This window comes from Xiphophorus hellerii, chromosome 20, assembly GCF_003331165.1.
Source record: "Xiphophorus hellerii strain 12219 chromosome 20, Xiphophorus_hellerii-4.1, whole genome shotgun sequence".
Classification (NCBI taxonomy): domain Eukaryota; kingdom Metazoa; phylum Chordata; class Actinopteri; order Cyprinodontiformes; family Poeciliidae; genus Xiphophorus; species Xiphophorus hellerii.
Window position 1 is genome coordinate 1,145,140 of NC_045691.1, and position 13,669 is coordinate 1,158,808.

Genomic DNA, 13,669 nt, shown 5'->3' on the forward strand with positions numbered 1-13,669 from the left:
GAAATCTAGTTCTAAGCTTGTGGCTTGTTGTCATGGGAACTCCATATCAATTGTCATGACACTTAATAATGGCTACCTACCAAGATGGCTGTTAGCTGCAAAGTTCAAAGTATGACAACACATGAAAACAATGTATTGCCCTCTAGAGGTCAACAAAGGTCATCTATGTCTAGTCATCTGACACAAAATCATGTTGATTTGATCGAAGTCAGAGGTAAGGCTTTCCAAGAAAAAAGTGACTTCCTGTTGTGAGGGGGCGGGGCTTAGATGACCTTATAATATGACTACATAGTTTTGTTCGGCATCCAACATGGCTGACTTGTACCAAGGTTGGTGCAATTTGGTCTTTCTATATGAAAGTTAAAGTTTCAACAGTAGGCCCCTTTAACATGCACTAAAACTCAAACTTTTGATAACTTTGATCCCCTGATGGTTTGATAAAGAATAACATGCTTGAAAAGTCAGAAATAACCCAAAATGGCCGACTTCCTGTTGGGTTTAGGGTATATCTCTAACAGAGTTTTTTTCTTGTGTCTGAGGGTTCAACCTCTGTGACAGATCAGCTCTCAACAATTTAGCAGTTGGACTAGCTCACATTAGGGGGCGCTGTGGAGCCATTTGGCCACACAACATTTTCAATTCCAAAAAAATACTAACATTTCAATCGAGCACAATTTTGATGAGTTTTATTTTATTTCTCTTTTCAGAAGCAAAAATACTTTTAATAAATTTTAATTAAAATGAGGAGATTCAAGCGTTCTGATCCCGGGAGTTCAGGAGCGCCGCCCCAAAGCGACGAGGCGCCCAGAATGAAGAACCAGAACCAACAGATATGAAAAATCATGGTGAATTTATGGAAAATTATTTCCTCAGCAGTTTTAAACAGGAAGGAAGAGGACAGAGGTAGGAGGCAGGATATAGGACACAAGAAAGGAAAGGAGGAGGTTTAAGGAGTTTAGGAAACAAGGAGATGCAGAAGGGAGAACCCAAGGACGAAAGGAAGACGACTAGGGAACATCAGAAGGAAGAAAGATGAGGAATCATCTAGAGGAAGGAAGGACACAAGGAAATATCTGGAGGAAGGAGACTAGGGAACATAAGGAAGAAGAAAGGAAGGAGACTAGAGAACATCAGAAGGAAGGAGGCATTTAAAGTCATTTCCTTCATTTATTCATCCAGACTGAAAGAATGGGGTTGAACCTGACCTTTGACCTTCCTGAACTCCTGTCAGGCTGAAGTTGGTCCCACAGGTGGATGAGGCTAGTGAACCTTGACTTTTGACCTTTGTGTTGAGGAGCCAATAAAAAGCTTCAGATCAACACGCATCGTTTTATTGTCCTCATAAAAAGTTACAGACGTTAGAACTGTAAACATTCACCAGCTGACCTCTGACCTCAGGAAGGACCAGAGGCTTCTTCAGGTAGAGGAAGGAGACCATCATCAGGGCCCTTCTCAGTTTTCCCTCCAGCTGCTGGACTACAGTTCCCAGAATTCCTTTCATTACTAAGTGGGCGGGGCCTCTGCCCCTCCAGGTTGGGTTTGTGGGCGGGGCTTAGCATGTGCTAGGGAGCTGATAGGTCGGATCGTCCCACCTCTGAGGTTCCCTTCAGCAGGCCCAGCCGGACCACCACCACCTTCTTCTTCTTCTGCTCCAGTTCCTCTTCATCCTCCTCCTCGTCCTCCTCTTCCTCCTCTCTCTCCTTTCGCTCGCCCCGCCGCTCCTTCCTCTTCTCCCTCCTCATCTTCCTCGCCCTCTTCCTCCTCCTCCGCTCCTCTTTCTCTATCACAGCCACATCCTCCTCTTCCTCCTGCAGTCCATCCTGAACTTCTTCCTGCTCCACTTCCTCTTCCACTGCCATCACCATCTCCTCCTCCTGCTCCTCTTCCTCATCTTCCTCTTCATCCTCCTCCTCCTCCTGCTCCTCTTCCTCGTCTGTTGTCTCTTCCTCCATTTCATCCTTGATCTGCTCGTGTTTCAGGATCAGACCTGGATCCCCGTCCTGTTTTAGAAAAACACAGTCAGAAGGCAGAACGGCGCCCCATGTGGCCAAAAGAGGAACTACAAAAACATTCACTGAGCTGATCTTGAGGAAGGAATCTGACCTTTCACCTCTGCGACCTCTGGTTCAAGGTTTGAAAGTTTTATTATTTTTATCTGAACATTAACAAATAAATTTTTGCCTTTGGTTGCAAGCTACAAGCTTTTTTTCCATAACTTACTACAATTACCCAGTCAGACAGCAACAGGTTTCAGTCAGAGGCCTGCTTGGATAGAGACTGACTGCTACTGGAGCGTCACCATCTAAAACGACTGAGGAGCCTTGGAGGATCTGAGTTGCAATATTTAATTTCTCTTTGTGATAAATTAATTGATTTGATTGATCAGCTCTTCAGGATTTTCCTTACTGGAGCTCAAATCATTTAAACTGGGATCTCTGGGATTTTACTAGTTTCAGCTAAAAGAAAGAATCTTAAAACTGCAGTAGGCAAGTTTTATAAAAAATATATCTTTTACCTATTTGTTAAAAATGTCACTATGTCGGGACAGTTTAGTATGAAACAGATAATCTTTGAAAAACAAACGTTCCCAGCACCAACCAGAAACAACCAATCAGAGCCAGGAGGCGGACCTTAGTGCTGTCAATCACAACATGCTAGCTGCAGTTAATTAATAGATCCTGTTGTAAATGCTGAAGCTAGTTAGCATTTACAGTTAGCAGTTAGGATACACAGTTTTCTTATAACCATAAGTTTTTTCTGTGCTGTTAGAGTACATGAGGGTGATTGACAGCACTAAAACCCGCCTCCTAGGTCTGATTGGTTGTTTTTGGTCAGAGCGGTGCATTTCTCATAAACTGTCACAACATGGCAACAGTTTCAGCAAATATAAACCATGTTTTTATTCATTTCAGTTAAGAAAAACATTTTCTCAGTTTCAATTTTCATTATTTCATTAGTTTTAGTTAATCTTGGTTCCGATCCGACCCAAACTCACCAGGTCTTTGCCGTTGCACAGCCGGTGCACCAGCAACCGGACCGTGTCCTTGTTCTGGCACAGCCCCATGGTGTTGAGCGCGTCCAGGACGGAGCCGGTGCAGCCCTGCAGCCGGAGCTCCGCCCCCAGCGCCGCCTGCAGGAAGTTGTTCCTCCAGATGTTCCTGGTGAAAAGAGGAATGGCGAGCGCCACCACAGCGCGGCGCTCCAGCAGCGTGATGGCCTGATCCTCCGTCAGCTGGCTGCTAAACAGGAAACAGACAGGAAACAAGAGCTCAGAACCAGAACTGCGAACTGGACCGGGTCGGGTCGGGCGGCGGGACTCACTGGCTGCTCCGGTACAGTGTGTTGATGTCGGGGAACATGGCGCGCAGACAGGCGGTGACCAGCGGCGCGTTCTGCTGGGCCCAGCCCAGGCAGTGCCGCCACGGGAAGGACGACAGCGGCTTCCGGTCCGACACCTTCTGCTGGAAGGGACTGTCCGTCCGCCGGGCCAGAACCTTCATCTGCAGACACAATGAGGTACAAATCCAAAATCCAACATAGAAACTTATATTTCAGGTTTTGAAATGCAGTTTGTAACTTTTGTATTTGCCATATTTTTTACATATTTGATTAACTAGGAGTCAACAGTTATTCTCTGTTGATAAATATCATTTATTATTTATCGTGATAAATTTCATTTAAAGACTGTCCGTATTGTCAGGGTTTATAGTTTGACTACATAGAGGGTTGAAGTTTAGTGATAAAAGTCACTAAGCTACAACCCTGATAAAAATTAGAGATGGAAGATAACCTGAGGGCCTCAGGGGCCACCTAACGTTTTCACACAGTTTCTTTACATATTCGGCCCACGATGTTTTCTAAACATCAGATCAAAAGACTAATTAATAGATTCATAAACACAAAAGCGAATGATATAATTTCAGTATGTTTTAGTTAGTTCCAGTTAGTTATAGTTTTCATATTTCATTATCGTTTTGATTTATTTCAGTTAAAAATGTTTTCCTAATTTCAGTTTTCGTCATTTTGTTTGGCTTAGTTAACCTTAGCATGCTAGCGACATGAAGAGAACTGCACTGTTAGTGAATCAGCGCCACCAGTGGTGAGGCCCAGTACTGCACTGCCTCACCCCAGACTACTTCCATGCATTTCAACAGGAAATGCGTAAATTCGGCGATTTTGACCATAAAATATTATCACCGATGAACCGCCCAGACCCAGAGACTCACCTCGGTCCGCAGCTGCTTGCTCCAGAACTCCAGCATGGGCTTCCGGGCGCCTTTGGATGACCAGAGCATCTGCAGCGCCGCCTTGTAGCTGGACTTGCTAACCAGCAGAGCCGCTTTGCTCTTCTTGCCCATCCTGCGGCCCGGTACCGGCGACACCTTCACCTGCAAACAGAACCAAACCTGCTGAACCAGCCAACACCTGGAGGTTCACCGATCAGACTGAAGGGAGAATAAACTACCGCTGCTGGAGACATGGAGGTTAATCTGAGGGTCTCAGGGGTGCACTAACTTTTTGTCACATTGGCTGATTGTTATTTAATTTGATTTACTTATGAAGTCTGAATGTTATGCTCTATTTTTGTGAGTTTTTATTTAGTTTTTACTTAAGAGAATTTTATGATGCTTTGTTAGCACCTTTTAATTTTGGTTTTGCCCTCAAAAAGGAGAGACTTCCTGGTAAAAATATTGATTGGGCTGAACAGTTGCTTTTTTGTAAAGGAATTAGTTCATCATAAATCTCTAGATTAAAAATTAATTTAAAGGGGTGGTATTATGAGTTTTCCAGTCAAACAGTGACATTTTATAGCAAGTAACTAATTGTACCTCCTGATTTAATGTCTTGAAGTTGGGTCTCTGTCTCTTTAAAAACTCCTGCTCTTTCTGAAACTCCGCCTACAGGAAGTCATCTCAACATCATTCCTCTAATAACCTTACCGTGTTTTTGAGAAGTGCTAATTGCTGCTGGCTAGTCTGAAGGAGCTAAGTGGATTAGTGCTCTGTGAGGCAGAAGCTCAGAAACTTTGAAACTGAAGATCAAAGGAGGAGCTTGGTCCTCCAAGACGGTGCAGAGGTCCAACCAGGCATTTTACAGCTGAATGGTTGCCATGGAGATTAAAGGATTTAGTAAACATGAATATAAAAATCAAGGCAACACTCCAGGTATGTTTTGAATGAGGGAACAACATTATAACATGATATAAAGCTAAAAAAAAGTCGACTTTATTTAACTTTAAGAATTGCTGTGGAGAATCCAATCTGATTTTGTTCTCAGTATAAGAACAGGATCAGCTCAGTTTAATAAATAAGGTAATTTGGCTGCTGAAAGTCTCTCATTTGACAAAGTTGCAATGATTATAAAAGTTTGGTTAATAAAACAGATACTTTATTTTCTTGCGTTTTTCCAATTTTGTCTCTCCATCGATCTGGAACTGCAGTCAAAAGGCCGGTCTCCTGGTACCAGTTCCATATGTCACTTCCGGTCTGGCGGTACCAATACGCACCTTCCGGTACTGATTCTATAAGCACCTTCCATTCTGAAGGTACCGGTTCCACTCGCACCTTCCGGTCTACAGGTTCTATTGTACCGGTTCTATACACACCTTTCGGTCTGAATGTACCGCTGCTGGTACCGGTTCTATACGTACCTTCCTGACCTCGGGCGGCTTGACCCACAGCGAGCGCTTCCCGCTCTGTTTGCGCTTGCCCTTGGTTCGGATGATCTGGGCGCAGGTTTCACACAGGAAGGACTTTTCGTGGACCTCGGAGTCCGGGAAGACCCAGCGGACGGTGTCCGGGGTAGTGAAGGTGTACACCGCCCTGCGGTTCAGGGAGCGGCCCTGCCGCTGGAACAGCAGCCTGCAGCAGCAGCAGTTCCGGTCCTCCGGCCGTCTGGACCGCCGCGAACCGCCGCGCGGTACCGCCTCAGCGCAGCTCACAGCGGGCTCGTCCTCGGTGTGAGGGTTCGGTTCGGTGCCTCCGGGGCAGTCCACTTCTGCACCGAGGACAGGTTCTGGGAGCTCCAACTGCGGGGGTTCGGAGGGCTGTAGCGTTCCGCCTGCATCAGGTTCGGTTGTGTCCGCGGTGTGTGCGTAATCATGCTCGTTGGATTCAACTGCAGGTTCGGTTCCGCCTGCTACTACTGGGTTCTCAGACTCCATGGCTGAGGGCGTTCTCCGGTTCGGAGCAGACTCTGTGCGTGCCTGCGGTAACCTGGAGCTCCAGAGAAGTGGGTCAGAACCAGAACCTAGCCCAGAGTTCTGCAGAATGAGGCGATGTAGAAGATAGAAACGTTTTACCGCGATGAGCTGCAGAAACAGGAAGTAAACTCAGATAAACAAAACCTCATCCGCCTCCACACACCGCAGCAGGCGCCCCCGCGCGGTGGTAGGCCAGAACTGCAGGTCATCTGAAGAAAAACTGGCTATTTAAAGGGAAGCATTTTGTGTTTTCTAGGCACATAGTGGCATTTTATAGCACAACATTGTTATGTTACCAGACGTTGTTGTAAAAGTGCTGTATATATCATATAAAACTTAAAAGATTCAATCCAGGGCGTGCCGTGGTGGCGTAGCGGTTAGCGCGACCCGTATTTGAAGGCCTTGAGTCCTCGACGCGGCCGTCTCGGGTTCGACTCCCGGACCCGACGACATTTGCCGCATGTCTTCCCCCCTCTCCTTCCCCGTTTCCTGTCAGCCTGCTGTCATATAAGGGAGACTAGAGCCCACAAAAGACCCCCTGGAGGGGTAAAAAAAAAAAAAAAAGATTCAATTATCAAAATAATAATAAGTCAGTAAACATGCAGTCATCAATTGAGAAACCAACCAACATCACAAGTGACATTATCAAAATAATCAATTTTCATCAAATAGGTTGAAAGAAATTTTACTTCCTGATCTAATGCCTTTAAATTGGGCATCTGTCTCTTCAAAAACTCTTGCTCTTCCTGAAACTCTCCCTTTAGAAAGTCACCACAACATGACTCCTTTACTAACCTTTTAACAGCATTTTAGCAGCATTTCACTGAGAAATATCTCCTATAATGAGCTCAGTTGATGTGCAGTTCTGCCAGGTGTTTGCTAATTGCTGCTGGCTAGTCTGAAGGAACTCCTCTGTGAGCCAGAAGCTAAGACGCATGGAAGAATCAAAGGAACACTCCAAGTAGGTCTTTAACAAGGGAGTAACATAAGATGATGTAAAGCTAAAAACAAAGTTGACTTTACATAATACTGCCCTTTTAAAACTAGTTAAGATTAGGTTCAGTAACTGAAAAATCACTGGAGCATTATTTGTTATTTACTTAATTTGATTTATTGATTTATTTATAAAGTCTGAATGTTATTCTCTATTTTTGTGAGTTTTTAGTTAGTTTGTACTTAATAGAATTTTATGATGTTTTGTTTCCACTTTTTAATTATTGTTTTGCATCATGTACACTCTCAAAAAAGAAGGATTTTCTTGTTAAAATATTGATTAAATAAAATCAATAAATAAATATTCAATTATTATTATTATCATTATTATTATTGTTGTTGTTGTTAGTGGTAGTTCTTATTATTTGTAATAAGAATTTGTTTAATATCTAATTTGGTTTGTTTCCAGTGGCTGTTCAACCCAAAGACATGAATTTGGTTCAACCAACTTTTACTATGTAGGTTTTATTTTGGCGAGCCTTACCGGAAGTGGCGTCCGCAGGGGAAAAAGGATGTAAACAAATCTGTGTGTCATCAGCTTTTAACCTGCTGTAACATACCAGTACATCTGGGAGTTAACTGGATGCTTCAGGTAGGATCCGACAGGATTTTTATTAATTTTTAAAAGTTTAATTTTGAATCGATGTTTAACCTGCTAAGAGCTGCTAACTGTTAGCTCTCTGCTTCATTTCATTGGCTGATTCCACCGCAAAGGTTATAAATATGAACATTTGAGGAGACTAAAGAAAAAGATTCGATGTAGAGGAAGAGGAAGAAGAAGAACATTTTTTATCATCATAAAGAAAATTTACGCTTTTTGTTCTCCTTCAGTGTCAGAAACTTATAAGTAAAGCTTCATATTTACAAATATCTCGGTTATAAATCCTTTAAACATCTCCAGAAGGGATCAGTCTGTGCGGATGTTTTAATTCATCTGTGTGATAAGATTGTTACGGTGGCCCAGAGGGGTCAGTACAATCCAAAAGGCAACAGTGCAACAATATTAATATGATTTCCCAACAGAGAACCAGCAGGTCCTGTTATGACCCGGTTTCACGACCCGGTTTCACAGATTCACATCGGTTCAGATTCAGAGTCAGTTCATATTTCTGCTCTCCATAAGTTCTAGGGAACCTTTCTACGTTTTCTCATCGTACAGCTTTTAAACATCCATCCATCCATTCATCCATCCATCCATCCATCCATCCATTCATCCATCCATTCATCCATCCATCCATCCATCCATTCATCCATCCATTCATCCATCCATTCATCCATCCATCCATCCATCCATCTTCCATCCATCATCCATCCATTCATCCATCCATCCATCCATCCATCCATTCATCCATCCATCCATCCATCCATCCATCCATCCATCCATCCATCCATTCATCCATCCATCCATCCATCCATCCATCCATCCATCCATTCATCCATCCATCCATCCATCCATCCATCCATCCATCCATCCATCCATCCATCCATCCATCCATTCATCCATCCATCCATCCATCCATCCATCCATCCATTCATCCATCCATCCATCCATTCATCCATCCATCCATCCATCCATCTTCCATCCATCATCCATCCATCTTCCATCCATCCATCCATCCATTCATCCATCCATTCATCCATCCATCCATCCATCCATCCATCCATCCATCCATCCATCCATCCATCATCCATCCATCCATCCATCCATCCATCATCCATCCATCCATTCATCCATCCATCTTCCATCCATCTTCCATCCATCCATCATCCATCCATTCATCCATCCATCCATCCATCCATCCATCCATCCATCCATCCATCCATCCATCCATTCATCCATCCATCATCCATCCATCCATCCATCTTCCATCCATCTTCCATCCATCCATCATCCATCCATCCATTCATCCATCCATCATCCATCCATCCATCCATCCATTCATCCATCCATCCATCCATCCATCCATCCATCCATTCATCCATCCATCCATCCATCATCCATCCATCCATCCATCCATCCATCCATTCATCCATCCATCTTCCATCCATCCATCATCCATCCATCCATTCATCCATCCATCCATCATCCATCCATCCATCCATCCATTCATCCATCCATCCATCCATTCATCCATCCATCCATCCATCCATCTTCCATCCATCCATTCATCCATCCATGATGTGTTTTAGGCCTGGTTATCTCTGGTTCCGCTGCATGTTTTAGAGTTTGTAATGAACTAAATCCTAGTTTTGACCCTTGACCCTTGGCTGTTGTCGGCTGTTCTGATGCTGGAGACCTGCTGGTTCTCCTGGTTTCATCAGATGAAGTCTCCCTCCTCTTCCTCACCAACCGACAGACGTCTGTGGCCCAATCAGGGACTCGCCAGCTGGGGTTCTCCTTCTCCAATCAGGGTGGTTCCGCCTGCAGCCTGTTGCCACGGCAACCGTCTCTCAAGACGTTCTGCTTCTCGTTGCAGGTGGAAACTCGGGAATGATGATGTTGGCGCTGTGAACCGCGGAGGGAGCTGGTGGCGGGCGGCGGCAGATGGAGAATGGAGACCTGGGTCACATGGTGTGTGTGTCCACTTGACCCGTCCAGTACAGCGGTTCTGTACCAACAATCTGGCTTTGGTGCTGAGCATGATTATAGTTTCTGGTTTTTCATTATTGTTTAGTTTTATCTGGTGTTGTCTAATTCAGTTAGTTTTAATTAGTTTTTACAGCGTGTTTGCTAGTTTGTAGAAGAATATTGTTGATATTAAACAAAATGTAAGATGGCAGAAACAGCGAGAAGAAGAAAGAACTGGCAGGTTGGTGTAGTGAGGAGAACAAGACGAAATAGAAAGGAGGAAACAACTATTTCACCTTTTGGTCATTCAGAGTTAAATAGTAAATTTGAAACATTTTTTATTGATCAGCCTCAAATATTGAATAGAGAGAAGGGAACTGATACATAGATTACAGGATGACAAATTACAGTTGAGAATCTTTTGGCGGCCGTGTTTACAGCACGTCACTGAAAACCTTTTGGATAAACTTTCCACTTCTGAATGTTGTTTTTTTGTTAATGTACCTTAAGAAGATTAAATTAATAGAGAGAATCAATTTTTTGTTATAAAATCTGTGTAATATACAGTTAGTGTCTCGATTCAAACTCTATCGGAGTCGATGGAGGCAAAGCACATCTAAACGTTGCTTGCCAACTGTCATAAAAAAAGAAGACAGTTGCTGTTCCTCTTGTGTCCAGATGGGGGAGCCAGTGAGTCTGAACGTGGGCGGCTGTGTTTACAGCACGTCACTGTCCCGCTGAGGCGCCATGTTTAGAGGAGACCTGCCGACGGTCAAAGACCTACTTCGGGACCTACTTCATTCGTTGTTCCGGTGAGTTCGCGGGTTTCAGACGCTTTTTACACTCAGAAGGATCTCTGACAGCCTAGGTCTCATTAGCTAGTTTAGAAATTCAGAAAAGCCCCGATTATTAATTATAGACACGATAAAGCCTGAAGCAGCTACATTTCCACTGGGCCAGAACCAGTGAGCGGTAACAGAGCCAATAAGAGACTCCAGAACCAGAGAGAACCAGTGAGAGGTACCAGAACCAGTGCAAGTTTCCACTACCAGTGAAAGGTTCCAGAAACCGTGTAGAATACAAGAACCAGTGAAAGGTTCCAGGTCCAGTGAGAGGGGATTGGGACTCATGCCGGGTTTTCTGAAAGTTGACAGCTCACCCGGTCGGTCTGACCCGGCTGCTGTGCAGAACCAGTCTAACCGGGTCTGACCCGCTGTCTCGTTTCAGCTACATCCTAAATTTCTTGCGCTCATCAGAGCTGACGCTGCCCTGCGGCTTCAAGGAGACGGAGGCGACTTCTACCAGATTGAGCCCCTGATCCAGTGCCTGGGAGACCCCAGGCCGCTGCTGCCGTACCCGACCAACACCTACGAGGAAGTGGTGGAGCTGTCCAGCACCAGGAAGCTGTCCAAGTACTCCAACCCGGTGGCAGTCATCATCACCCAGCTCACATCCACTCTCATGTCTTTATTGTTATAATTATTATTGAGCTATTGATTTTCTTTTTATTGTCTTTACCTGCGGTTCTCTGCCGGAGGCTTTAACTGACCCAGATGTTTCCAGAAGATCCAAATCCTTTTGCCTTCAGTTGGGGGGAAAAAACTCACTGTGATGAAAAAATATCATGGGTTTCTTTTAATAAATAACATAAGACAGAAGAAAAATAGCTGAAGTTGGTCAGAATTATTTATGTGTTTAATGTATTTATGTTTAAGTCAATCTTTTCTCCAATTTTCTGCCTGGGTTTTTTATTAAAAGACCTTCACTGGCCCCCATTCAGCCCTCCTTAGAAGCCTCCTGGATACGCCCCTGCTTGCCATCCCAAAGTATTCATTCAACATAAACATTAATATCCACGCACTGATAGCTTTAAATGTTTTAAATGTGACATTAAATTAAAACTCACTGAGTGCAGCGGCTCTGAGGCACATTGATGAATATGGTTATTAATTCAAACTCTTGTTGGTTCTGCTTCGCCTCCTGCACCGCTGAGCGCGTCCGTCAGAATGAGCCGGCAGAAATACAGAGACCTGTTGAGGAAAGCTGTTACCATGGAAACGGATTTAAATCCTAGACAATGCAAAGTCTCTGCTCCAAGACCGACACGATTACTGCAGACTGGTCACAACGTCGGGTTACGGTTCCTGCGACATCAGCGCAATAATTTGTTACAGGGAATTTTTTTTCATTCTTTTCTTTCAGAGCAGGACAGGAAAGACTTTAGGGGCTCACAGCGACAAGTAAAAAAAGAAAAGAAAAATAGTACACGGTGAACCCTCGCTATAACGCGGTCGGTTCACCTTTCATGACCTCGCTGCTTCGCGGAGGTTTTTGTGCAGTTTTTTTTTCACAGTGCATTGTGTTCTGCGTCCTGATTGGCTAAACAGTCTCCGCGCTTCTTGTCTACCTGTGTGCCAATAACGTTACGGTATTTAAATATAGTAATACAGCTTGGCAAATTTTGGTAAATGTTTTTGCCCAGAAGAAACAAGAGCAACAACAACCATTGATAATAACTATATTCTTCTCCTGAAAAAACTCACCTGCACCTCAGGCCAGAGAGCGGAGTCACAGTCAGAGGACAGAGAAATACGAGTCACAATTTGTCCTACTGTACTTCATATTGATGATTAAAATCAGTATTTTACTGTAGTTATTTGTAAGAAAGCGTTCTGTTTGTTTAAAAAATGCTTAGGCCTGAAAACAGGTTTTGTTCTTTGGTTTCAATGTAGAGTATTTAATTATGCTGTATAATAATTGTAAAAAATAAAGGTACCTACTTCATGGATTTCACCTTTCACGGGTTCTTTTTGGAACGCAACACCCGCGATATATACTGTATATATATATATATATATATATATATATATATATATATATATATATATATATATATATAGCTGTTACATATACAGTACGTATAAAGTTTGGACACACCTTCTAATTCAATGTGTTTTCTTTATTTTCATGACTATTTATAAGGCAAGAAATCCCACTTATTAACCTGACAGTGAAAATGAAGTGAAAACCATTTCAGGTGACTACCTCTTGAAGCTCATCAAGAAAATGCAGAGTGTGTGCAAAGCAGTAATCACAGCAAAAGGTTGCTACTTTGAAGAAACTAGAATATAAATGGTATTTTCAGTTGTTTTACACTTTTTTGTTTAGTGCATATTTCCACATGTTATTCATAGTTTTGATGCCTTCAGTGTGAATCTACAATGTCAATAGTCATGAAAATAAAGGAAACTCAGTGAATTAAAAGGTGTGTCCAAACTTTTGGTCCATAGAGTTTCCCTCCACATTCCTTCAACAGTTCTTTGGAAGGAGGAATAAGCAGATGTTCTGTTGGTGACAGCAGAGACTTCCAGGTGTCCTTCACGTTTGGACCGTGTGACTACCAGCAGGAGGTCAGCCTGCGGGTCAACCTGGATCAGAAGCCGAGTCTCTCTGGTTCTGGACCAGGAACATGGAGGACATCTTTGTTTTTCAAAGCAGAGGCCGCTAGGTGGCGCTGTGGGGACCTCAGTAAGTTGGACGGGGAAAAAAGTAATCCCATGAATTTTTCATCATAATTGTTTTCGGTTTTTCAGTGCTTTTTATTTATTTTTATAAACTATAAGTTTAAATTTAAATATTATTTTTGATGCTCATTTTCTGACTAGCTGCTTTGCTTCTCAAGCTAGCAGATTATGTGTTGCCCAGAAATAATCCAGAAAAAAATCACTTTTATGCAGGTTTGCTCTCATGAAATCAGAGAGAAATTACCAGCTTAAGAAGTTTCTGGACCATAAAACATTTTTTAAATACCTAAACTAAGATGTTACACTTCTGAAAGTACTCACTTTTAGTATTACTATTATTGGTTTCTGCTCAAGTTTTTTATTGCCCTCGATGGCACCAAG

General features: G+C 43.2%; 2 protein-coding genes across 3 annotated transcripts; one reads left to right on the forward strand and one right to left on the reverse strand.

Annotated features, from left to right (window-relative positions):
• Positions 1-669: 669 nt before the first annotated feature.
• On the reverse strand, positions 670-6,542 carry LOC116710262 (bromo and FHA domain-containing protein DDB_G0267958-like). 2 transcript variants are annotated; one of them, XM_032549200.1, is made up of 5 exons: positions 5,651-6,542; positions 4,227-4,388; positions 3,322-3,500; positions 2,996-3,236; positions 670-2,000 (listed from the first exon to the last, which is right to left on the reverse strand). In XM_032549200.1, exons 1-5 carry the CDS (start codon positions 6,161-6,163, stop codon positions 1,563-1,565), a joined length of 1,533 nt encoding a protein of 510 aa, XP_032405091.1. In that variant the 5' UTR covers positions 6,164-6,542; the 3' UTR covers positions 670-1,562. The 2 variants fall into 2 exon arrangements, with proteins under 2 accessions (XP_032405091.1, XP_032405090.1); XM_032549199.1 differs by having other exon boundaries at positions 2,996-3,239; positions 5,651-6,539.
• Positions 6,543-6,742: 200 nt separating this feature from the next.
• Positions 6,743-11,433, forward strand: kctd6a (potassium channel tetramerization domain containing 6a). Its single transcript, XM_032549202.1, is given in 5 exon segments — positions 6,743-7,787; positions 9,673-9,767; positions 10,443-10,576; positions 10,992-11,053; positions 11,056-11,433. Coding segments are annotated over 4 exon segments (411 nt in total). The 5' UTR covers positions 6,743-7,787; positions 9,673-9,740; the 3' UTR covers positions 11,244-11,433.
• Positions 11,434-13,669: the final 2,236 nt, after the last annotated feature.

Bases quoted from the DNA above. Each gene is read 5' to 3' on its own strand.
- LOC116710262 (XM_032549199.1), bottom strand. From the start codon at position 6,163: ATGGAGTCTGAGAACCCAGTAGTAGCAGGCGGAACCGAACCTGCAGTT. The intron at 3,240-3,321 runs GTGAGTCCCGCC...TTTCCTGTTTAG, and splicing joins ACACTGTACCGGAGCAGCCA to CAGCCAGCTGACGGAGGATC. The intron at 2,001-2,995 runs GTGAGTTTGGGT...TTTCTAAAACAG, and splicing joins TGTGCAACGGCAAAGACCTG to GACGGGGATCCAGGTCTGAT.